We start from the raw sequence: 24,412 nt of genomic DNA, 5'->3' as shown, positions 1-24,412 counted from the left end.
CCCTGTGAGGATGTGTGGGTGGATCACAATAGATGGAGGTCCCGGCCCCACCCTGACCCCGGATCTATCAGCCACTCCCACACTCTGCTGAGATCAGGACTTTCAACAGTAGTTTCAAGACCCTCAGTTGTCACTAACGACCATGCCACACCTTTTCTAACCCCTAAGGACCGCGAGAACCAAATTCCAGCTCCAGAGGCAGTGTCTACTGCTGTGGCATACAGCTCCATTAAATAGACCAATTTGGAGGGAACACCTCCAACCCCTGCACCCCTCTCCTGAGTCAGTGCCATTTCTACCCATTAAAGATCATGAGGGAGGGCTGGAGAGATGGCTCAGCAGTTAAGAGCACTGGCTGCTCTTCCAAAGGTCCTGAGTTCAATTCCCAGCAACCACATGGTGGCTCACAACCATCTGTAATGAGGTCTGGTGCCCTCTTCTGGCCTACAGCCATACACACAGACAGAACATTGTATACATAATAAATATTAAAAAAAAAAAAAAAGATCATGAGGGACTGGGGGAGTAGCTCAGCAGAAGAGCATTTGCTGCTAAGCTGGACGACCTGAGTTTAATTCCCAGAACTCAATGGTGGGAGACCCACTCCTGCCAATCATCCTCTGACTTTCACATATGCTGCCACCCCCACTAAATAAATGTTTTTAAAACACCCACAGGTAGTGGCGGTGGTGCACTCCTGTAATCCTGGTGTTTAGGAAGCAGGATCTGAGTTCAAAGCCAACCTGGGCTACAGGACAGCCAGGGCTACACAGAAAAAACCTTTCTCAAAAAGCCAGCCAATGAATGACCTTAGGAGTTTATTTACACAGACAATCATAGATAAGGCATTCTTCTTCTGGGATCCACGTGCTTTTCAAGCTACTTGGCTTCAGGCTTCTTGTCTCCAGCTTCAAGCTTGAGACTCTCAGGGGGCTGACGATAGGCAGGGAAAGCCTCCCAGGGACTGTTGAGGTCAAACTTGCGGAATTCTTGAGCTAACTCCACTGGTTCAGCTACTACCCGCTTCACTTCTTCGTCATAACGTAGCTGTAGGAGCAAAAGTTAGAACTAATGACCGAGGAGCCATTTCCCTCTCCCTTGACTTCGGTTCAGTACTCGTTACAGCTGTCAGTCACATCCATGCATATTACCCATGTGGTCACTGCAGTAAATCAATGTGTGGGGTTTCAAAATGGCCTTACTTTTCACATGCTGCCAGCACTGTTCATTCCCCTGCCACTTCACATCTTAAGCTCTGAACTATCAGCTAGCTGACTTACTGCTCTCCCAAGCTCACACCTTAAAAGGTAATAGCAATGGGCAGTGGTGGCGCATGCCTTTAATCCCAGCACTTGGGGGGCAGAGGCAGGCAGATCTCAGTGAGTTCGAGGAACTAACAGAGTTAGTTCCAGGACAAGCCCCAATGCTACAGAAAAACCCTGTCTCAAAAAAACAAAACAAAACAACAACAAAAAATTCATGTGTGCTAATAAATAACCTGCCTGAAATTATGATCCCTCCTTAGTGGCCATCTTTTCTTTTCATGTGTGTACAATGTATATATATGTTCACTTGAATATGGGCATATTTGGAGAAAAGAGGTCAAAATCAAGTATCTTTCTTGGTCATTTTCCACATTATTTATTTAATGTGTATGCTTCCTGTTTGTATAACGTGTGTTACATGTGCTGCTGTTTGTGGCTATAGCACAGGCTGGCCAGCACATGCACTCCCCGGGATTCTCCTGTCCACTGCCCACCTCGCTACAGGAACACTTGGGGTTACGTGTGAGTTGCTGTGCCCTACTTTACTTGGGTTCTGGGGATTAAAACTGAGGTCTTCTTTGAAGTGCATGACCCACTGAGCCATCTCCTTGGCCTTACACTTTTTTTTTTTTTTTTTTAAGAAAGGGCCTCTCACTAAGCATAGAGCTCAATGACTAGACTAGGCTGGCTGACTAATAAGCTCCAGGTTACACATACATGTTGTTATTATTTTTGGTTTTTGAGGTCAGGGTTTCTCTATGTAGCCTTGACTGTTCTGGAACTCATTCTGTAAACCAGGTTGGTCTTTATCTCAGAGATTTGCTTGCTTCTGCCTCTTAGTGCTGGAATTAAAGGCTAGTCTGGAACTCGAGAGATCTGCCTGCCTCAGCCTCCTGATCCTGGGATTAAAGGCATGTACCACCAGGCACATGCCTGGTTTACATCCATCCTTTTACATGGATGTTAGGTCCTCATGCTTCTGCAGAAGGCACTTTACTGACTACTGAGCTAGTCAGTAAAGTCTTCCAGTTCCCCACCCATTTAATAGGCTCTTGCCATGCCCAAGCTGGCCATAATACAATCTCCCTGCCTCAGCTTCCCTAATATTGTAATCACAGAATAACTAGCACACCAGACCCTCAGCAGCTTTTTTTTTTTTTTTTTTTTTTTTTTTTGGACACAGGGTTTCTTTTTGTTGCCATGGCTGTCCCAACTCCCTCTTGTAGACCAGGCTGGCTGTGAACACAAGTGCTGGAATTAAAAACATGGACCACCACCCGACTGTGGTGTGCTTGAGGGCTGAAAATTTCATGTTAGTGACAATTCTTTACTGATAGAGGTTGGGGACAGAATCTATCTTTAAGGTTGCCTTGATCAATAAAACTTTGTTTGCAGCTGTCTTCCAACCCCAAGAAAACCACCAAATAAATAAAACCTTTGTTGTTTTCCTTTTAAAAATGGAAGCCAGGCAGTGGTGGCGCAGCCTTTAATCCTAGCACTCCAGAGGCTTAGGCAGGCGGATCTCTGTGAGTTCAAGAATAGCCTGGTCTACAGAGTTGTTTAGGACAGACAGGCCTGAGGATAGAGACAGGGCAGAGAAATCGCTGTCTCAAACAAAAACAAACAAAACAACAACAACAACAACAAGGGAGTGGAGATATTGTCTAGCCATTAAGAGCACTGGCTATTCTTCCAGAAGACCCAGGTTTGATTCCTAGCCCTGGCATGGTGGATTATAACCACCTGTATCTCCAGTTTCAAGGGATCTGGCATATCCTCTTCTGGCTTCCACAGGCACCAGGCACACATATACATACACACAGACAAAACACTCATAAATATAATTTCTCTCTCTCTCTCTCTTTCTTTTTTTAAGACAGGGTTTCTCTGTGTAGCCTTGATTGTCCTGGAACTTACTCTGGAGACCAGGGTGTCCTAGAACGCACAGAGATCCCCCTACCTCTGCCTCCCAAGTGCTGGGGTTAATGGTGTGCGCCACCACCACCCGGCATAAAAATAAATCTTAAAAAATAAAATACCACTGGGTAGTGGTAGCGTATGTCTTTAATCCAGTGCTATAATTCTAAGGTCAGCCTGATCTCCAGGACAGCCAGGGTGGTTACACAGAGAAATGCTGTCTCAAAAAGAAAGGAAAAAAATCATTACAATAACAGCTAGCTTTAACTGGCACTTACAATATATAAGGCTTTATATGCTTTAAATGCCACCACCTATTTAAATTCTTATTTTTCCATTATGCAGATGAGAAAACTGTCTCAGCCAGGTGGTGCACACCTTTAATTGGGAGGCAGAGGCAGGCGGATCTTAGTGAATTTGAGGCCAGCCTGGTCTACAAGAGCTAGTTCCAGGACAGGCTCCAAAGCTACAGAGAAACCCTGTCTTGAAAAGAACCAAAAAAAAAAAAAAAAAAAAAAAGAAAGAAAGAAAGAAAGAAAGAAAGAAAGAAAGAAAGAAAAGGAAAAGAAAACTGTCTCAAATAACTTGCCTCACATTACAGAAATAAAGCTAGGATTGCAGTGCAGGCTCTTGAACCATCACAATCTACAGATCACACCCCACCGTGCTCCATGACTGCCACCCCAGCTTTAAGGTCTCTACCTCAACATAGCCGGAGAGGGGAAAGTCCTTCCGGAAAGGATGTCCCTCGAAGCCATAGTCTGTCAGGATTCTTCTTAGATCAGGGTGGTTGACAAAGAAAACTCCAAACATGTCCCAGACCTAGAGAAGAACCGCTCTCCGCAATCTGTCCGTCAGGGCCTACCGCCCAGGAGCTGCGCTGCTCCGCCCCCGCAATCACAAACAACTGCTGTGCTTCTGGCCCAGAGGCAGGGCCACAACAACCGGTAACTCACCTCCCTCTCATACCAGTTGGCTGCCTTGTGCACAGGGACTATGGACTCAATGGGTGTCAGCTCATCTGTATAGGTCTTCACACAGATCCGAGAGTTGAAGCGCAGAGACAACAGGTTGTAGACAATCTAGGGAGAGAAAAAACTAGAGGAACGAGGTAGCTATAGGATGAGGTCTGGGTGAGAGCATCAGTCTTTATTGTTTGTTTAGTTTTGGTTTTTCAAAATAGGTTTCTCTGTGTAGCCCTGGCTGTCCTGGAACTCACTTTGTAATCTAGCCTGACCTGCCTATGCCTCCCGAGTGCTAGGATTAAAGGTGTGCCTCTCCTATTTTAATATTGTATGATCCTATAACTTTATTAGCTAACAGAAAGAAGTCCAAGCCAGTCACAAAAGATCTTCTTGAACCATATAACCAAATCCCCAGTGTGGATATAGTTCTTGACTAGCAAGCATAAGCCTGTAGGTTCAATGCCACCCCCACCCCCATGTGTATAACATTTATATGTATATTTTTTGAGACAGCGTCTGGCTGTCCTGGAACCTGTATTACCAGGCTGGCTTCAAACTCACAGTTTGAAGTGCTGTGTGAATGTGCCACCATATCCAGCATAAACTTAATTTTTAAAAAATCAAGCAGAGCTGGGTGTTGGTGGTACACTCAGAAGGCAGAGGCAGATGGATCTCTGTGAGTTCAAGGCCAACCTGGTCTCAGCCTATGGAGAGAGTTCAAGGATTACAGGACTGGTTCCATAGCTACAAAAAAAGGAAAAAAAAAAAAAGGAAGAAAAAAAAAAAATCAAGCAGAGCCAAGCATTGTGACTATTTAGTGAGCAGATATAAAGATCATCTAAGCTGAAAAGTTCCCAGGCCAACATAGTTAGACCCTGTCTCAAAACAACAGAAAAAAAGTTAAAATAAGCCAGGTGGTGGTGGCGGCGCACGCCTTTAATCCCAGCACTCGGGAGGCAGAGGCAGGCGGATCTCTGTGAGTTCAAGGCCAGCCTGGTCTACAAGAGCTAGTTCCAGGACAGGCTCTAGAAACTACAGGGAAACCCTGTCTCAAAAAACCAAAAAAAAAAAAAAAAAAAAAAAAAAAAAAAAAAAAAAAAAAAAAAAAAAAAAAGTTAAAATAAAAGGAGGAAGGAAGCCAACAAAAACAGACAGAAATTCTGCTATGATCTGTGTGACTCAGCCTGACACTGAAACTACAGAGGCTCTGGTGACCAAGGAAGCTGCCACTCAGGAAATCATCTGTGTCTTTTCTTACCTTTAGCTCCCACACCTCTCCTTCTGTTTTTCAGTTAGCATCTCATCTCATATTGCCCTAGTTTTCCTTGAACTCCCTGTGCAGCTGTAGATGGCCTTGAACTTGTGACCCTCCCACCCTCGCTTCCCCAAGTGCTAGGACCCGAAGTCTACCAGTACAGGGAGTTTTATGCGGTGCTGGGGAGCAAACTGAGTCATGTGCAAGTTGGAAAGTGCTCTGCCGACTGAGCTCAATCTGTCCTGGCCCCAAACCTCACATTTAACTGACCTCAAAACGGTTCTGCCGAGTTGGGACATCTACTGCTGTCATGTCAGCCAAAGATTTGAATTGTGCATTGGTGTGGTCCTTGAGGAAGGTCAGCACTGGGATGACCCCATCAGGATGGATGCAGACTTCTAACTCATCAAAGCAGGTCACCTGCAGACACGGAAAGGTGCTGTAGAGAGCAGAAATGTCGCTAGCTTCCGCCGCTAGCTTCTGCAGGAGTCGTGTGTTTGAAGGCAATGGTTTTCAATTTTTTGTTTTGTTTTGTTTTGGGGGGGTTTCTTTGAGATAGGATTTTGTTGTATATCCTTGGCTGTCCTGGAAGATTTTCAACCTTCTTAATGCTGAGAGACCCTCCTCATGTTGTGGTGACCCTCAACCATAAATTTATTTTCATTGCTACTTCATTACTGTAGTATTTGCTACTGTTATAAATCATAATGTAAATATCTGTTTTCTGAGGGTCTTGGGCAGGACCTCCCCCGGGGGGAGGGTCACAACCCACAGGTTGAGAACCACTTGTTTAAGGTGAAGAAATAAATGATGGGGTGGATTCTTGACCCAGACCCAAGGACAATGAGTATTACCTGAACTTGTTGGACATACTTGGGTAGGATTTCAGCCACATACTCTCCAAATGCTGAGAGCTGCTTGTGGGTCACATCAGTCCGTGGTCTGACAGTGGCTGGAGAGAAAAAAGTATAAAAGGAAAAGGTAGCAACCAGTCCTGCCTCAAGTCTCTTGGACTTAAAAATAAGTATTTACTTTTGTTTTGGTGTTTTGCCTGCATATATATCTATGCACACGAGCCTGTTGCTCAAAGAGGACAGAAGAATGTCAGAACCCCTGAGACTAGAGTTATAAATGGTTGTGAACTGACATGTTGGTGCTGGGAATTTGGGTCCTCTGGATGAGCAGCCAGTGCTCGTAAATGCTGCTGAGCCATGCCCTCCCGGAAGAATCTTAAAGGCACAGGTGCAAAGTACCTTCCAGGAATTAGGAAGTGATCAAAATTTAGGGGAGCGCAGTGGTGACAGCACCCGCCTTTAATTCCAGCACTCGGGAGGCAGAGGCAGGGGGATCTCTGTGAGTTTGAGGCTGGCCTGGTCCACAAGAGCTAGTTCCAGGACAGGCTCCAAAGCTACAGAGAAACCTTGTCTAAAAATACACCACTTCTCTTTCACGTACAGAGACTCTTGTCATGTAGTTGGGATCTGTCTGTCTACACTATTTCACAGCTGTTCCTCATACTTCTTGTACTTGACAAAAGCAACAGCGTCAGCCCTTCTATAAGACTCAGAACTCTTTAAGGATGGCATTCAGACTTGTTTCTCTTTCTCTCATTGGCACCTGCTTATACCAAGTTCTTAACCAAAGAATTTCAGGGCTGAAGAACCCAGAAATATTTCCCACTTCCTCTGTGTATCTACAAGAAAATCAATGTCCAGAAATCACGATTCTGTTGACTGAACATAAAAATCACATGATCACTAAATTACTTGAGCACACACACATCACAAGGCTGTTATGAAGTCAAAGGAAATGATTCACTACAAGGCTGAGAGCCTTAAGGTGCGCAGTAAGTACTAGATTGACGTGAGCTACTATTATTTATGGACTTCGGGTCGGGTCTCAAAAATTTTGTTACCTGCCCTCAAAGAGCTGACAATTTAATCGGAGAAAGAGTCAATGAAGACGGGCAAAGGACAATCAAGATCGGAAGGAAACAAATATCTAGGGCACAGGAAGTGCTCAATTCTAACAGCAAGGTGGAGACCATAGCAATCTCCAAGGACAAGCAGAGATTTCTCGGGAGGGAAAGCATTCCAGAGCAAGGACAAATATTTGACAGACCAATGAAAACCCTGCTAACGGTGAAACAAGCGCTGTCCGCACATACTCACGGCGCGCATCAGACGCCGCGCTCTCCCTCCTCACCCGCTGCAACAGCACTGAGGGTCGCCCAGTCCCTGTAGAGACAGACATAAAAGGCACAAAGGCGCGGGTGAGACCCGAGAGGTCTCCGTGTTAGGCGCGCCTCTGCCGCTGTCTCAGCTGTCCCCCTTGCTCACCCCTGGCTACGGAAGCGACCCCTCCGAGCCCACGCCACCAGACCCTGGCTGCAGCAGCCGCCATATTCCTACGATGCCGACAAAATAAGACGAAGAACACACAGGCCACGGAGCACCAAGGGCACGGACCGGAAGTGGAAATGTGCACTGAATATTCTTCCGGGCAGACGCGGGGCGGGAAGCAGAGGTTCCGGATCTGGGCACTGGCATGAAAGAAGGTAACGCAGGTAAGAAAGACCCGCAGGTGGGGAAACCGTGAGGTGTACGTGACTCTAGCTCGGTACAGCGGAGGCCGAAGAGAAGCAGCAGCAAAGAATCGGACGGGTGAGAGAAAGGTAAAGGGTGGGCATTCTGGGTTCTAAGTTCCACGCCGCTCCCCCACTCTCGAGCTTTTGATAAGGGGGGCGGGGAAGACGACGGTTTCCTTGGAGACCGTTTCCTAGGCGACTCTAGGTGGCGCGGTCGATTGCACAGGGTTATGGACTTGCTTGTGCCCCCGCCCGGGGACGGCTGGGCTCTCTGGAGCTTATTTAGGAACTCATTAGGGCGAGTGGGTAAGTAGGGAACGGCAGCTCAGAAAAGAGTAAAGATGGAAGTAATGATGTCCAAGCCCAGGCCTCATATCGGAGGGTCTGCAGTCTTACGTCCACGCAAGGAGAGAGTCTAACCACCAGAACTCTGAATGTCTTGCTTTATTTACTTTGTTGTTGTTGTTCTTCTTCTTCTTTTGCTTAATCATGCTTCCTCTGAGTCTCACTAGTTTATATATCCAAACTATTTGGTTAGTAAATCTTTTAAAATAGACTTCCTCCTCTTCTCTTTCACCAATTGACCAAAGTTCCAAGTCTTTTGTTACATCATTATCAGGAATATCTGATTTTCCATCAAGGAAAAGCAGTAGAAATAGAACTTTAATCTATTTCATTGGAGGAGCGGCCCCACTGCAGGAAAATTTGGGTGAAGGAATGTCATAGATCATGTTGGCAGTACCAGGAATAAGGCCAGTCTAGACCCACCTTGCTCCTGTTTCCCCCTTCTCCTGTCTTGAGTTGAACAGTTGAGTTCATGGACAATGTCTGTGGATTACTCAGATACTTAGGGAAGTATTGCTTTGCAGATAGTTGGCTGCCATGGAGTCACCAGAGGAGCCTGGAGCGTCCATGGATGAAAACTACTTTGTGAACTATACTTTCAAAGACCGATCTCACTCGGGCCGAGTGGCTCAGGGAATTATGAAACTGTGTTTAGAGGAGGAGCTCTTTGCTGATGTCACCATTTCAGTGGAAGGCCGAGAGTTTCAGCTCCACCGACTGGTCCTGTCAGCTCAGAGCTGCTTCTTCCGATCCATGTTCACTTCTAACCTGAAGGAGGCTCACAACCGGGTGATTGTGCTACAAGATGTCAGTGAGTCTGTTTTCCAGCTCCTGGTTGATTATATATACCATGGGACTGTGAAACTTCGAGCTGATGAGCTGCAGGAAATTTATGAGGTGTCAGACATGTATCAGCTGACATCTCTCTTTGAGGAATGTTCGCGGTTTTTGGCACGCACAGTACAAGTGGGAAACTGCCTTCAGGTGATGTGGCTTGCAGACAGGCATAGTGATCCTGAGCTCTACACTGCTGCCAAGCACTGTGCCAAGACCCACCTGGCCCAGCTGCAGAGCACAGAGGAGTTTCTCCACTTGCCTCACCATTTGCTCACTGATATCATCTCAGGTAAGTTCATGGAGAGGCTTATCATACCCAGCTGTGCACTGGTGATTTTCAGTGGGTAGTCTGGATCAGAACTCCCAAGTTTATGTGACTAACTCATAGAGCACTTCCCTGGTGAACTTGAGTCCCTAGGTTTGATCACAGCACTGCAGAATGTTAGTGGTGGGGCAATTTCAAGTTAATTTCATATACATGTAATTGGATACATCCATAAAAAATACATATAATAATCGTGGTCTAATAAAGTGGCTTAAGTCTTTTTTTAATGTTTTTGAGACAGGGTCTATTTGCATAGCCATAGCTGTCCTTTAACTAGCCTTGTAGACTAGGCTGACCTTGAACTCACAGAGATCTCTCTGCCTCCACTTCCCAAGTGCTAAGATTTGTTGTGGGACTTCATTCAGCCAATAGCCTTTTAGATACCAGTCCATAAGTGCGTGGTCTGTGGTACTATAAGCACAGACAGGATGCGTGCTCAGTCCTCTTTTTCCTTTCATTGTTGGTGGTTGGAGTTGGGTTCAGGATCAGGAACCTTTCCCTGGGTATGGTGCAACTCCCTAGGGGGGCATGGGGCCACCAGGTCCCTCGGGTTCTATGTCTGCTCTGCTCACTCCCACTCCAGGGCTCAACAAAACAAATGCGGGGGTTGGGAGAGGTGGAAGGAGGCTTATTGTGTCAGTAGGGAATGTGAGTCCACCCGGTGGATTAACTGGTCCCCCCCCCACACACACACACTCGCCACTGTTCAGTGGGCAGGAGGCATGAGAGCAGTGGGTAGCAGCCAAGTCACCTGTGGTCCCCCAGTCACCCCTGGGCGACTGCTGGAGGCAGGCAAGAAGGCTGACTGGACCGCCAGTAAGGCTCGGGGTTTACGGCTCTACCATAGCGGCCATGATCCAGGATTGACTTTCTCCACCCACAGAATCCAATCACCCCTCAGAGCTGCGATAGGCCCCAGCCAGGTTATTAATCCCCCTGCACCCGCATCCAAGCCAAGCACCCCACGCCCGACCACTGCACAGCCCCCGGAGACCCAGCTCAGTGACCGCCCTTGCAGTGACCCTGGACCCCCAGGCTAATTCACTCTAGACAGAAGACCCACTCCTGACACTTCTTGACCACTCATACCTAGTCCTGAATACCACCAAACCTGATCTGACCGTCACTTGCTGGCTTTGCTATGATACTGCTCCCCTCCCCCCTTTTATGAGGGGGATTGCCTTCATTGGGACCTATGTTGGGGAATATTATTTTCAGGTGTGTGATTTTTGTTACGCTGCATTTGTTTAACTGTGAGAAGCTGTGTTACTGTACATGTCTAAAACACCTGATGGTCTTAATGAAGAGCTGAACAGCCAATAGCAAAGCAGAAGCAAGGACAGGCAGGACTGGCAGGCAAGAGTATCAATATAAGGAGAACCTAGGAGAAGGAGGAGCAAGAGAACAAGGAGAAGAAGACATCAGGGACCAGCCAACCAGCTATACAGCAAGCCATGGAGAAAGAAGTAAAGAAAGTATACAGAAATAGATAAAAGCACAGAGGCAAAAGGTAGTTGGGATAATGTAGGTTAAGAAATGCTGGCAAGAAACAAGCCAAGCTTAGGCCAGGCATTCATAACTAAGAATAAGGCTCTGTGTATGATTTAAGTGGGAGCTGCGCGGAGGCGTGTATGACTACTACCGGCTTCGGTTCCTCCTAAGAGCCCCTAAGAATGTTATTGGTGAGGCTGGCTGGATGGCTCAGCAGTTAAGAGTACTTGTTGCCCTTGCACTTCTTACTCTTAGAGGATCAGCGTTCAATTCTCAGAATCCACCTGGTGGCTTACAACTATCAGTAACTCCAGTTCCAGGGCGTCTGATGCCATCTTCTGATGGTCATGAACACCAAACCTGCATGTGGTACACAGACATGTGCAGGCAAAGCATTCACACATGTAAAAAAAAATAATAATATTTTTATTTTTTTTGAGACCCTATCTAGAAAAAAACAAAACAAACAACAACAAAAAACCCACAAAAACATGAGCTGGACAGATGGCTCAGTAGTTAAGAGCACCGGCTGCTCTTCTGGAGAACCCAAGTTCAATTTCCAGCACCCACGTGGCAGCTCATAACTGTCTGTAACTCCAGTTCTAGGGCTTCTGATACCGTAACACATACATACAGACAAAACACCAATGCACATAAAATTATAAAAATAAAATGAAATCCAGTAATACTGTCATTGACCTGCTTTTCCTTTGGCTTTCACAGATGGGGTTCCATGCTCCCAGAACCCAACAGAGGCAATAGAAGCCTGGATCAATTTCAATAAAGAAGAAAGAGAGGCTTTTGCAGAGTCACTCAGGAGTAGCTTAAAGGTGAGGCGCATTTCTTAAGGATTGGGGGTGCCATAATTTCTGTGCACTCCAGCCCTCAGTGGCCTTTGTCTTTCTTCTTTGTGGCAGGGGAGAATGTGTGGTGTATGTGTGGGGATCAGAGGACAATTTAAAGAAGTCAGTTCTCTCCTTCCATTACATAGGCCACAGGGATCAAACTCAGATCCTCACGCTTGTACAGCAAGTGCCCTTACCCACCCTAAGCCACTCATCTAGCCTCTTTTGATAGCTACTCATTAGTCACCGGCTTGAAGTAAACAAGTCGGATGTGTTTACTGACCCAGAAGCTTTGAAACTCACAAAGCCTTTACTGTCTTCTCTAATGCTATCTTTTTGTTTTCAGAGACAGGGTTTCTTGGTGTTAACAGCCTTATCTGTTCTGGAACTCATTTTGTAGACCAGACTGACCTTGAACTTCTGCTTCTGAGTGCTAGGATTAAAGCCATGTGCCACCACTGCCTGGTTTGGTTCTAGCCTCAAGATGTTTTCTTCTGAGTTAACAGTTCTTGCTAGATGCGCTGGCTCAACACGTGGGAGGTGGACATGAAGGCAGGAGGATCAGCTTCAGCTACACAGTCGGTAGCCTGTATAAGACCCTATCTCAGTTTGCACGGCAGTGGCTCAAACCCTTAATCCCAGCACTTGGGACGCAGAGTCATGCAGATCTCTGAGTAAGGCCAGCATGGTCTACAGAGCTAGTTCCAGGACAGCCAAGGCTAAGGAAAGAAACTCTGTCTTGGGGAAAAAATAGAAAAAAGGATAACATTAATAAAAAAAAAAAAAAAAGAAAGAAAGCAGGAATATAATTCAGTTTTTAGGATGTTTGCCCTATATCATAAAGTCCTGGGTTTAATTCCCAACACTGAAAAACAAAAAAGCAGTAAGAGTGGATGTGGTTCACACCTGTGATCCCCTTGAAGGCTGAAGCAGGAGGATCTAAGAATGAGCAGTTTGTGCTACATACCAAGATCTTATTTGAATAAATATGTAAATAAACTGAATTGCAGGGATAACCAAAACAGATTCTCTGCCCCTGCATAAAATACTTAGAAGAAAGTAATTAGAAAAAAATTGGGATGATTTACTACTAACTGGAGAGGAGGTTGGAGCAAGATGGGAGTGCGAGGCTGCACCTGTCTGAGCAGTCTTCACATTAGCTCATGTCAGGATTTCAATTTTGCCAACAGGAAATTGGGGAGAATGTGCACATTTACCTTATCGGGAAAGAGTCATCTCGCACCCATTCGTTGGCCGTGTCCTTGCACTGTGCAGAAGATGACTCCATCAGTGTAAGTGGCCAAAACAGCTTGTGCCACCAAATCACTGCAGCCTGCAAACACGGTGGCGACTTGTATGTAGTGGGAGGGTCCATCCCACGGCGCATGTGGAAATGCAACAATGCCACCATTGACTGGGAGTGGTGTGCTCCTTTGCCCCGGGACCGCCTCCAGCATACCCTGGTATCCGTGCCTGGGAAAGATGCCATATATTCACTGGGTGGCAAGACACTTCAGGATACCCTCTCCAACGCGGTCATCTACTATCGGGTAGGTGATAATGTGTGGACAGAAACAACTCAGTTAGAGGTGGCTGTATCTGGGGCTGCTGGTGCCAACCTCAATGGAATCATCTACTTACTAGGGGGCGAGGAGAATGATCTAGACTTCTTTACCAAACCTTCCCGACTAATCCAGTGCTTTGACACAGAGACTGACAAGTGCCACGTGAAGCCCTATGTACTGCCCTTTGCAGGCCGCATGCATGCAGCTGTACATAAAGATCTGGTGTTCATTGTGGCAGAGGGGGACTCTCTGGTGTGCTATAATCCCCTTCTAGACAGTTTCACCAGGCTCTGTCTTCCTGAGGCCTGGAGCTCTGCCCCGTCCCTCTGGAAGATTGCTAGCTGTAACGGAAGCATCTACGTCTTCAGGGATCGATATAAGAAGGGAGATGCCAACACCTATAAGCTGGACCCTGCTACTTCAGCTGTAACTGTCACAAGAGGCATTAAGGTGCTGCTTACCAATTTGCAATTTGTGTTGGCCTGAGACAGTCATGGGAGGAACAGCTGACTCCTTTGCCCTCCCCTCTTCTGCACATCCCCAGTCAAATCTGAAATCCCCCAGTTGAGAGTAATGTGTTAGTTTGGGTATAGATGAGGAAGGCAGCACCTCAGCCCATCCCCAGGCTCATGTACGGCTCTGTTTAGGGTTTTTCACACTACAGCTGTTCAGGTGGTCACTTCAATTCTGCCATGATCCCCTGTGATCCCGTGCCTCACTTCAGACTGCTTAGAGCCAGCCTTTTTTCAGACTTAGGCACAACCTCCCCTTGCCAGATCAGTGTTAATAGAAGCACCTTGGTTCCCATGCAGGAAGAAAGAGGCCCATACCTGTTTGTCTACAGCCGTCAAAGTGACTAGCTGTCACTTTTCCACAAAGAATTAAGTATTGAGAGTTTTCTTTCAGGATTTGGAGGGGACAGTGGATTAAGCTAAAAATGTACTTCACCAGCAAGAAGCAACTCTAGAATTCAGGACGCTCCTTCTAATGTTTTCTCATCTGCCAGGAAGGAAACTCTGGTTTGATTTTTGGCTTATACAAACAGATAAGCCAGAAAGTAGAAACAGTTATTTCTGATTAATAGCAGAAACTGTTTTCCAAACTCAAATATAAGCTATCTCTGGTCTTTTAAAAACTCTAAGCTAAATGAAGAGTTAGGAACTGTTCATACAAATAAAAGTTTTTGAAGTGATCTGTGTGTCTGTGTTGACTCCTGAAGGGAACTAATGCTACACTCGGACATTCCTGAGTCAGTGGTCTTGCCTGCACCCCATACATCCGTTTAGAGGGGAGTCCCACAGGGTCAGGGAAATTAGGATTATTTTTACTTTTACAAGTGCTAGGGCATGTTGGGCAAGCATTTTGCAAAGTTATACAATTGAAACTGGGATCCTGACAGTAACAAAGAACAGACCTGAGTATTTATTCTTTCCTTTTCTAGCATTAAACGTCTTTGTTATGGTGCCATTACACAGTCATTAGATACACAATAGATTCTGTTAAAATTACTATTGCCTTGACCCTGTTGAAGAAAATAAGATTTAGCCAGACAATCTTGTTCTCTGTAGCCATCCAACAGTGTTATTTCAGGGAAGGAAGGCAAAGGAGGCACATTATCTATTACTCAGCATATTTGGGGTGTTGTCCTAGCTTAAGCCCCCTTGTCCTTTAAACTTTTTACTTGGGAAGAGCCAAGTTCTTAGTGATCCACAGCCTTCATAGTCTTGATATGCCAGTATGACCAATGCCATCAGTTATTCTTTGCTGCCCTTGCAGCAATCTCCTTGTGAAACTCTTTGAGAATTTGCAGCTGGTTAGGTCTGATGGAGATGTGTGACCGGATTTTGGCGATGGCTTCTATAGCTTCCTCTGGGCTCCAGTTGTGCACCTGAAGTACAAGGTGAGAAAATGAGAAAGAAGGGGCAGGTATAACGGTGCTGGCCTATGAGCAGGTGCTGAAGGACTCTCAGAATTAATTTTTAAGAAGACTTGGGCTAGCAAGGTAGCTCACTGGGTAAAAATACTTGCTGCCAGGCCTGACAACCATAACCAGAGTTTGGTTCCAGGAATTCACATGGTAAAATGAGAGCGAACTCCTGCAAGTTGTCCTCTGACCTCCATGTGACTGCTATGGAATAGGCATGACCACACACACTTGTATATAGAAATAAAATTAATAAGTATTTTTTTCCAGCTGGGCGGTGGTAGCACACACCTTTAATCTCACCACTTGAGAGGCAGAGGCAGGCGGATCTCTCTGAGTTCGAGGACAGCTAGGACTGTTACACTGAAGACTCCACATTAGATGGCTTTGAAACTAAGCTGCAGGTAGGCTGAGAAGTGCAGGCCAGTTACCCAGGAGGTTAAGGCAGGAAGACCACAACTTCAAAGCTTGTCTAAGTTAGAGTTCTAAGCTACCCCAGATAACTTTGTTAGTAAAAGAGAACCAGGGATATAGCTTAATGATAGAGCATTTGGTTAACATGCTTAAATCTCTTGGGTTTAATGTCTGGGACTTAAAAAAAGAAAAGAAAAAAGTTCCTTTGCTGGGTATGGAGTGCTGGAGGATCCCATGTGCACAAGAGAGCCAGAGTTTGAGGCCAGAGACGAGGACACGCTCCATGAGAGCACCTCCACCTGCTCAGTAGGCCGGTCCTACAACCCCGGTCATTTCCACTCTGTCACATAGTGACAAACAGTGAAGCTGAGACCCCAGATTTCTTAGGTCTCCTGTGTCCTTTTTGAGCTGCAATTTTAATGAGAATGTCTAGAAGTAGGCGGGGATGGAGCTCGGTGCTGCACCAAGCCTGAATGGAACGGACTGGGAGGGGAGACAGGACGGAAGTCCAGTGACATCCTCACTACCGTAACTGACTGAGGTAGCCTAGACTACACGAGACTGACACAAGACACGCAAAAGTGAATTTCTAGAAACACATGGCTTTTCTGAATTTCACCATAACTAAAAAAATGAGTACTTCTTCAATTTAGGAGGGTTACCTTTGTGTTGTAAGGTTACACACTGTTTTAGAACTCAACAGGATTAAAACAGCTCTAGCCTGCTGGGTCAGTTCTCGTCTGCACCCAAATAACCTCCTGAGATCACTGGCTGTTTTTGAGACAGTCTCATCATATGCCTGGTTGACCTGGAACTCATGCTACAGAGAGCAGTGTGGCCTTCGACTTGCAGAGATCCTCTGCCACCCAGCTTCCAGCAGAATCTTCATATGGTTATAATGAAGGGTGTAGTTTAATCATAATGTGGACTATTATAGTCCACATTAACAGGGTTATGCTAATGATTGGATTTCTTTAAACTACCCACTTGACTGGAAGTACGACGCAAGAACCAGACTAATGCAAAAATGGGTCAAGCTGGAAAGGGAAAGATGGCAGGGAATGATAAAGGACTATAAAACATTTGGTTCTAAATATTTTTAAAGCATCCTGATTGCCAATCAATAATTTTTTTTCCAGTATCATGGAATAAAGTCAGGGCCTCACACATGCTGGGCAGGCATTCTACCACTGAGCAAAGCTGTGTACACACTGAGTAAATATTAAACAGCAAACACTAATGTTCAGGGCTCTATCCTGAACACCAGAGCGAGAAGCACTAGTATCTGTAACACTAGGTTTTCACACTGCTGTTTATAACAGCCCTGTAGCTGAGGACGTCATTCAGGTTCATCCTCTGCCTCATCTCCCAGTGCTGGGATTACAGGTGTGGGTCACCACACTCGGTTTTATGCAGTGTTAGGGATCAAACCCATGGCCTCCTGCACACTGGGCTCTACCGATTGAGCCAGCCCCCCTGCTATGCTATTTAAAGCAAGTGTTCAGCTAGCCCCCTGCTAATTTAAAGCAAATGTTTGGATCAGGTAGGGTGCATGCCTGTAATACTGGCACTCAGGATGCTGAGGCAGGAGGATTGTTGCAAGCTTCATTTGCATAGACACCAGTCTGATCTCCATAGTGGACTCACAGCAGTCAGGGCTCATAACAATACATTATCTCACGTGATCTCAAACAAACAAAAAGTAACTTTCCAGTCTTCTGCTGTGTTGAAAACTTTTGTTTATTTGCTTGTTTTGTTTTTTTGAGATGGGGTTTCTCTGTAGCTTTGGGGCCTGTCCTGGAATTTGTTTTGTAGACCAGGCTGGCCTTGAACTCACTGGGCCTGCCTCTGCCTCCCTAGTGCTGGGATTAAAGGCTTGCGCCACTTCCAGCGGATTGAACATTCTTTAAAACTCATTTTTTTAGGCCTGCTGTAGGCCAGCACTTTGATATACCTTCTCATTTCTCAGTTTCCTGTCACATTTAAGCAAAGAAAACAGCATCAAAGAGGAGAATCCACGTTTATCTATCCCAATTAGAGCCAGAAGCAAGCAGAAAGCTTGGGTGTTCGGCATGATGCCACGCTACCTTCTGTCAGCCAGGAAATAGGTAACAGTTCTCTGCGGTAAGACCTGACTGTAAAGCATGCTACTGAACCACGCAAGGGACCTTCTCCTACCTGAATAAGGTACGCCGCCACCATCGTGGCACTTCTGGATCGCCCAGCCTTACAGTGCACGTAGACACACTGGCCCAGTGACTGGTACTTGAGAACAAACTGGACTCCTCTGTGGAGATTGGCCAGCGTGGGGACCCCAGTCATGTCAACTGTGCTGAGCCGGAGCTGCTCAACTCCTGCTTGCTTCCATTCCTAAAGCCAGCTCCACCAGCACAAAAAGGGAAATCAAAGAGGTGTGAGGTGAAAGGTTTGGAGAGGGGTTCCCGAGCAACAAAACAGCAAGCAAGTTCCAGTGTTTCCTAAAATAGAAATGCCTTGAAAAGAGCCTACTTTTGGCTGGCAGTGGTGGCACACACCTGTAGTCTCAGCACTCAGGAGGAAGAAGCGGGCAATCTCTGAATTTGAGGCCAGCTGAGACTACAGAGTGAGTTGCTGAACAGTCTGAGCTGTACAGAGAAATCCTGTCTCGAAAAAAAAAAAAAAAAAAAGTTCAGCTGCAGAAGTTACGGGGCAGAGGATGTAGTTCAGTGGTGCAGTGCCTGGCAAATGAAACCCTGAGATTCCCAATACCACTTAAAATAATGTTCTTAAGCTGTGTTTCAGCCTTATTTGGGACCTATACAGTGACCCCATTCTAGGCAAGGATAATGTATTTTGCCATAAGTGCATAAATCTTTTTATCATTTTTGAGGGGTACATAGTAAAAAAATAGGGTTATCTTATAATTAAAGCCACATTTTAGACAGGAATGGTGACTTATGCCTAAAATCCCACCTCTAGGATGACCAGAGCAGGAGGAGATGCTGAGGGGGAGGTCAAGGCTCGCTCTCCCTTCATCCCATAAAAACAAACAAAAGACACCTACCTGCCTTTGTGTAATATTATTAAGCAACTAGAGAAATAAAATAAAGCCTTTGCCACATTAGACAACTGTATTTTTGGTTTAAGACTTCAAATACACTCTAGCTACTTACGAAGTTCTTTGTTTTGGTGGTTGGATCTCAATTCTCGCTAAGTAGTCAAAGATGCCTGTGAGTTGGTGCCCCTGCCTCCACTTGCCGAGCACTAACACGACAGGTGTGCACCTCCATGCCTAGCTTCTTGCTACTTTTAGTAAGTCCCTGCAACTTGAGTGCATGAAGGCCAGTTAATCCCACCAATCACATTAACAAAACCTGCAAGTACATTTTTGCTTGTACATCAATCGAACCAGAACCACTTTCAGAGCTGTTAACTCCTCAGACTCCTGCTCTCAGAGTCCTGAGTCACAATGTATGGGGCTGGAGATGGGAAATTGTTATTTAGCAGGGCTGCCAGAGGACCCTTAGACATTTTAAAATGCCACCGCTGCCTTGAACATTTCTATCTCTAGGCTAGTGGGAGGGAAAAGCTCCGTCTTACAAGCAACAGTGCCTCATACTGAGAGACCATGCATTCATTGCCTGTGTAACTTCAGTGACCCCTTGCTTTATACAACTGACCACATTAGTGAAAATTCCTATAGCTTACGACCCCTTGAGCTCTTGTGACAGTACTTGGGGAAATTCAAGGAACAGTGACATGCTCTTTTGTGTCCCCCCGCCATTTTTTTTTCTTTTTCAGAGAGGGCCTCATCTAGTCTAGGTTAGTCTTGAACTCATATGTGGCACAGGTGATCCTCTTGCTTCTTCCCCCAGTGATGGGATTACAGGCTCGCCCCTGGGCACCACGACACCTGGTCTGTATTCCAAACTGGGCAGGCATTTAACAGCTGAAATCTATTCCCAGCATGCCCTGCAGTTTTCCAGTGATAACTTATTGACATAGTATATATAATAAAGAGTGCTCCTTTTTTAAAAAAAAGTTTTTCATTTTGTTTTGTTTTGGAGACAGGGTTTCTCTGTAGCTTCAGAGAACTAGCTCTAGTAGCCCAGGCTGGCCTTGAACTCAGAGATCCGCCTGCCTCTGCCTCCAGAGTGCTGGGATTAAAGGCCTGTGCCACCACTGCCAGGCTTAAAGTTTTTTTGTTTGTTTTGTTTTTGTTTTTGGACACAGGGTTTCTCTGCATAGCGCTGGCTGTCCTGTAATTCACTCCATAGAACAGGCTGGCCTCGAACTCAGGAATCCATCTGCCTCTGTCCCCCAAGCACTGGGATTAAATGTGTGCCACTGTGCCCGGGGGTGTGCTTTTCTTATTTGTGTAATTTTTTTCGGCATAGGCTCATGTAGCCCACGTTGAACTCGAGTTCTTGATCCTCCCACCTGTATACAGAGTGCTAATATCACAGGTATGAATCACATCACTTTTTTTTCTTCTTCTGTTTTTTAGAGACAAGGTTTCTATGTGTTGCCCTGGATGCCCTGGAATTCACTCTGTAGACCAGGCTGGCTTTGAACTCAAAGATCCCCTTCCCTCTGCCTCCAGAGTGTTGGGATTAAAGGTGTGCACGACCACCACCTACCAGCTAAGTCACACCCCTCTTAAGGAGGTGCTTTTCTTAGAGTAGGCCTCCATCTCCAAAGTTAACACATAGTCGAAGTCATAGTTGGTGCTTAAGTAAGTGTTGAATGAGAATGAATGAAAGACACATAAAACACAATTTTAGTTACTGAGGTTAGTGACCAAAATTACAAATACAAGCTGGGTGTATTAGCACATGCCTGTAATCTCAGTACTTGGGAAGTGGAGGCAGGATAATCAGATAGAGTTCACTGTAGACTTAAGACCCTGTCTCAAAACAAACAACAAAATAAAACTAACATATATGTGTACAATTTTATGCATAAAGAATTGCACCCCTGGTCCCGATTTTGAAGCGCTTCCTTGTGATCTGTGTACAGAGACAACGTAGGCCTGTAACTTCCAGCGATCTGACCTCTTGCCTATGAGAGCTGGAATTCCAGCAGTGAGACGCCCCCACCGAGTGAGCTCGCTCCACTCTCTTTTTCAGACAGTGCCCAGGGCCCTTTTGAACTCCTGGGCTCAAAAGATACTGCCTCAGTCACCTGAGTCGCCAGAGCTCCAGGCTCGACTTCGTTCTGGCCTATCAACTTCGGCTGCTTTCCACCAGCAGCCATTAACTTGATGGGCATACGCAATGCTTGAAAGGGCAACGAGGTCCCTGGCACTCGTCTGGGAGACACAGTTACCCGCAGCGTCCCTCCTCGTCTAACGTCTCCAGCTTTCGCAGGCCCGAGTCCCGGGCCCGGCTGGCGGGGCCCCGTCCTCACCTTCGAGGTGTTGCACAGGAACCTCGTCTCGTACTCCTCGTTCATGGTGATCACCCCGCGCACGTCCTCGTCCACTACCAGCTGCCGAAGCAAAGAGGGGGCTCAGCGAGGGCCCCGGGCGCCCGCCGACCCCGGGGCCCGCTCCCTGCCCGGCCCGGCGGCCTCCCTCACCCGGTGCGTCATGCTCCGCAGCGGCAGCGCGCCCAGCAGCACCGTGCGGTCGATGCGGTGGTACCAGTCGCGGTGGGCCGGGCCGCTCACCCTCCCGCGGAACACCGTGTAGAGCAGCGTCGGGTAGAAGAGCACCCGGGCCAGGCCGGCCTCCAGCCACGCGGACGCCGCCATCCCGCCCCACCCCGCCAGGCGCAGCGGCGAGGCGCCCGCCCCCGGGCTCGCGGCCAGCCACCGCGAGGACTCGGAGGACGAGAACTGCGGGCTGCCCGGCTCCTCCCGACCCTCGGAAGCGGGGTCCCGGCCAGGCCACCGGGCTCCCGGGACAGGCACCATGGCTCCGGAGCGGCGCCGCAGGGGTGGGGCGGGGACTGTGACCCTGCCTAGGGCGGAGGGCCCTCTCTGCCACCCCGACCTGGGGCGAGGGGCGAGGCGCGAGGCGGCGCGACCCCGGGTGCACCCGACATCAAGGAGGAGGATGGGCAGAGAGGCCTCTCTAAGCCACCGGGGGCCCTGGAAGAACCCGCTCTGGGGTGAGCAACAGTTGATAGGGAACCTGCGTGATAACCTACGGTCTAGTCTTTTCCTTTCTTCTTTCTTTTTTGAGACCATGTCACACTGTGTAGCCCTAAATGCCTTCTACTGGCTTTATAGACCGTACTGGCCGAAAAAAAACGCAACAAAGAGATACTCCTTCCTCTGCTATCCCAGTGCTGGGATTAATGGCATGGCCACCACTCTGACTCTTCCTTCTTCTAATTTATTTATTTTTATTTTATGTGCATTGGTGTTTTGTCGTGGATGTCAGGACCCCTGGAACTGGAATCACAGACAGTTGTGAGCCGCTCTGTGGGTGCTGGGAATTGAACCCCCGGTCCTCTGGAAGAGCAGCCTGTGCTCTTAACTGCTGAGCCATCTCTCCAACCTCGACTCTCCTTCTTAACATTAATTTCCACCCCCTAATCCCCCACCCAATCTGACCAAACCAGAGTATATGTAGTATGAAAAATATGTATTAAATATTAAGAAAAATAAATTTCTTCATATCCCTCTTGTCTTTATTTTTCTGAATTCAATGTTTTTCAATAAAAGAAAAATATTAAGGCCTATCATAGTGGCACATGCTTTTAATGTTATGCCCAAATCTGCAAAGTCCCCGCAAAAGCCAACAAGGAAACCTACCTCAATCTCTCTGTATGTCCAACGTATTGGAATAACCGGAGAGCCCCGAGCTCAATTAGAATTGGGTTTTTATATTAGTAAAGGTAGGGGTGAGGGGTTTCTGAGGTTGAGGGCCTCTGATTAGCTGACTTTTGTCTAGGGGTCCTGGTGAATGTGTGCTGGCAAGTGATCCTATTTACTGTGGTTGGAATGTTAGGCATTTCCTTTGAGTGGTCTGTTCTTGGGTGGTGGTAGGTAATCTCAGTTTGTGGTTCTTTCTGCCACCAGGTATTGCCTCAGGGTAAACTACTGAGACTCAGGCCTCTTATTAAATTTATCGATGGCCGAGTTCTACTGTGGCAGGTGATAATGGTTGGAAGTAAAGAGCTTCCTTTGGGTGACCTGCCCTTACTTAGCTTATCATGGCTGGCCCCACATTTAATCCCAGCACTTGGGAGGCAGAGATAAGTGGACCTTTCTGTGAGTTTGAGGCCAGCCTGGTCTAACTAGTTAGTTCCAGGCCAGCCAGAACAGCATAGTGAAACCCTGTCTTGTAAACACACACACACAGACACACAAACACAAAAGAAAATAATATATAATTCTAATATAAATATAAACCAGGCACACACATGCCTGTAGTTCCAGATACTTAGGAAGCTGAGGCAAGAGGATCCCTTGAATTCAAAAATTAAAGACAAGCAGCCTTGGAGCCAGAGAGGTGGCTCAGTGGTTAAGAGCAGGCTGCTCTTCCAGAGGACCTGGATTTGACTTCCAGCACCCATACAGTGGCTCTTCACCATATGTTACTCCAGTTCCAGGGGACCCAAGCTCCTTCTCTGGACTACAAGGGCACTAGGCTCACAAGTTACCCATACATATAAAATGAAAATATAAATAAATATGTAAATAGATATCACCAGTATGGATGGCATAGTGAGACTTTCTCCCTCAAAAAAAGGAAGAAATTTTTTTTTTAATTATTTTATATATTTTTATATGCATTGGTGTTTTTGCCTGCATGTGTGTCCATGTAAAAGTGTCAGAACTCCTGGAGCTGCAATTACAGACAGTTGTGAGCTGCCATGTGGGTGCTGGGAATTGAACTCAGGTCCTCTGGAAGAGCAACCAATGCTCTCAACAACTGAGCCATTTCTCCAGCCCCGTTTTGCATTCTTTGATGTTGCCTTTATTTAACTCTGTGAAGCTGTGTTCCTTTGTCTGTCTAAAACACCCATAGACCTGAACAACCAGTAGCTAGGCAGGAGAAAGGATAGATGGGGCTGGCGGGCCCAGAGGATAGATAGGGGAATCTAGGTTACAGAGCAAGAGAGGGAGGAAGCAGCAAGAAAACAGAGAAGGCAAGGATGACGTCAGGGACCAGCCACCCAGCCAACAACGAAGTTAGGGGTAAAAAAAAAAAAAGATTTATAAAGAAAGGTAGGCTGGGCAGTGGAGGCGTACCTCTTTGATCCCAGCACTCAGGAAGCAGAGACAGGTGGATCTCTGTGAGTTCGAGTACAGCCTGGACTACAAGAGCTAGCTCCAGGACAGGCTCTAAAAGCTGCAGAGAAACCCAGTCTCGAAAAACCAAAAAATAAATAAATAAATAAATAAAATAAAAAATAAAATAAAATAAAGTAAATGTAATGCTCAATAAAAATCAATAAAATACAGATTCAACGCAATGCTCCCCAAAATCCCAGAAAATTCTTCAAAGACCCCGAAAGAACGGTACTCAAGTTCATATGAAAAAGCAAAAAACCCAGGATAGTCAAAACAATTCTATGCAATAAAAAAACTTCTGGAGGCATCCCAATCCCTGACTTCAAACTCTACTACAGAGCTACAGTACTGAAAACAGCCTGGTATTGGCATAAGAACAGACAGGAGGACCAATGGAACCAAATAGAAGACCTGGATATCAACCCACACATCTTCGAACACCTGATTTTTG

At 46.5% G+C, this 24,412-nt stretch overlaps 3 protein-coding genes and 1 long non-coding RNA gene across 7 annotated transcripts; 2 read left to right on the top strand and 2 right to left on the bottom strand.

Annotated features, from left to right (window-relative positions):
• Positions 1–801: 801 nt before the first annotated feature.
• On the bottom strand, positions 802–7,900 carry Ndufs3 (NADH:ubiquinone oxidoreductase core subunit S3). The gene is made up of 7 exons (XM_038329574.1): positions 7,742–7,900; positions 7,574–7,639; positions 6,257–6,354; positions 5,673–5,822; positions 4,139–4,264; positions 3,885–4,004; positions 802–1,047 (listed from the first exon to the last, which is right to left on the bottom strand). Exons 1-7 carry the CDS (start codon positions 7,803–7,805, stop codon positions 880–882), a joined length of 792 nt encoding a protein of 263 aa, XP_038185502.1. The 5' UTR covers positions 7,806–7,900; the 3' UTR covers positions 802–879.
• Kbtbd4 (kelch repeat and BTB domain containing 4) lies at positions 7,850–14,589 on the top strand. Of its 4 annotated transcripts, none has more exons than XM_038329571.1 (4): positions 7,850–7,968; positions 8,859–9,460; positions 11,711–11,817; positions 13,023–14,589. In XM_038329571.1, exons 2-4 carry the CDS (start codon positions 8,872–8,874, stop codon positions 13,881–13,883), a joined length of 1,557 nt encoding a protein of 518 aa, XP_038185499.1. In that variant the 5' UTR covers positions 7,850–7,968; positions 8,859–8,871; the 3' UTR covers positions 13,884–14,589. The 4 variants fall into 4 exon arrangements, with proteins under 4 accessions (XP_038185499.1, XP_038185500.1, XP_038185498.1 ...); XM_038329572.1 differs by having other exon boundaries at positions 7,911–8,065; XM_038329570.1 differs by having other exon boundaries at positions 7,916–8,076.
• A 207-nt stretch (positions 14,590–14,796) lies between these two features.
• On the bottom strand, positions 14,797–21,666 carry Ptpmt1 (protein tyrosine phosphatase mitochondrial 1). Its single transcript, XM_038329575.2, has 4 exons — positions 21,295–21,666; positions 21,124–21,204; positions 17,914–18,105; positions 14,797–15,285 (listed from the first exon to the last, which is right to left on the bottom strand). Exons 1-4 carry the CDS (start codon positions 21,628–21,630, stop codon positions 15,148–15,150), a joined length of 747 nt encoding a protein of 248 aa, XP_038185503.1. The 5' UTR covers positions 21,631–21,666; the 3' UTR covers positions 14,797–15,147.
• On the top strand, positions 20,895–22,349 carry LOC119814168. The gene is made up of 2 exons (XR_005285369.1): positions 20,895–21,827; positions 22,103–22,349. It is a non-coding gene; the product is annotated as an uncharacterized LOC119814168 (long non-coding RNA).
• Positions 22,350–24,412: the final 2,063 nt, after the last annotated feature.

Source organism: Arvicola amphibius, chromosome 5 (assembly GCF_903992535.2).
Source record: "Arvicola amphibius chromosome 5, mArvAmp1.2, whole genome shotgun sequence".
Taxonomy (NCBI): domain Eukaryota; kingdom Metazoa; phylum Chordata; class Mammalia; order Rodentia; family Cricetidae; genus Arvicola; species Arvicola amphibius.
This window is presented reverse-complemented; position numbering and strand designations above follow the sequence as displayed.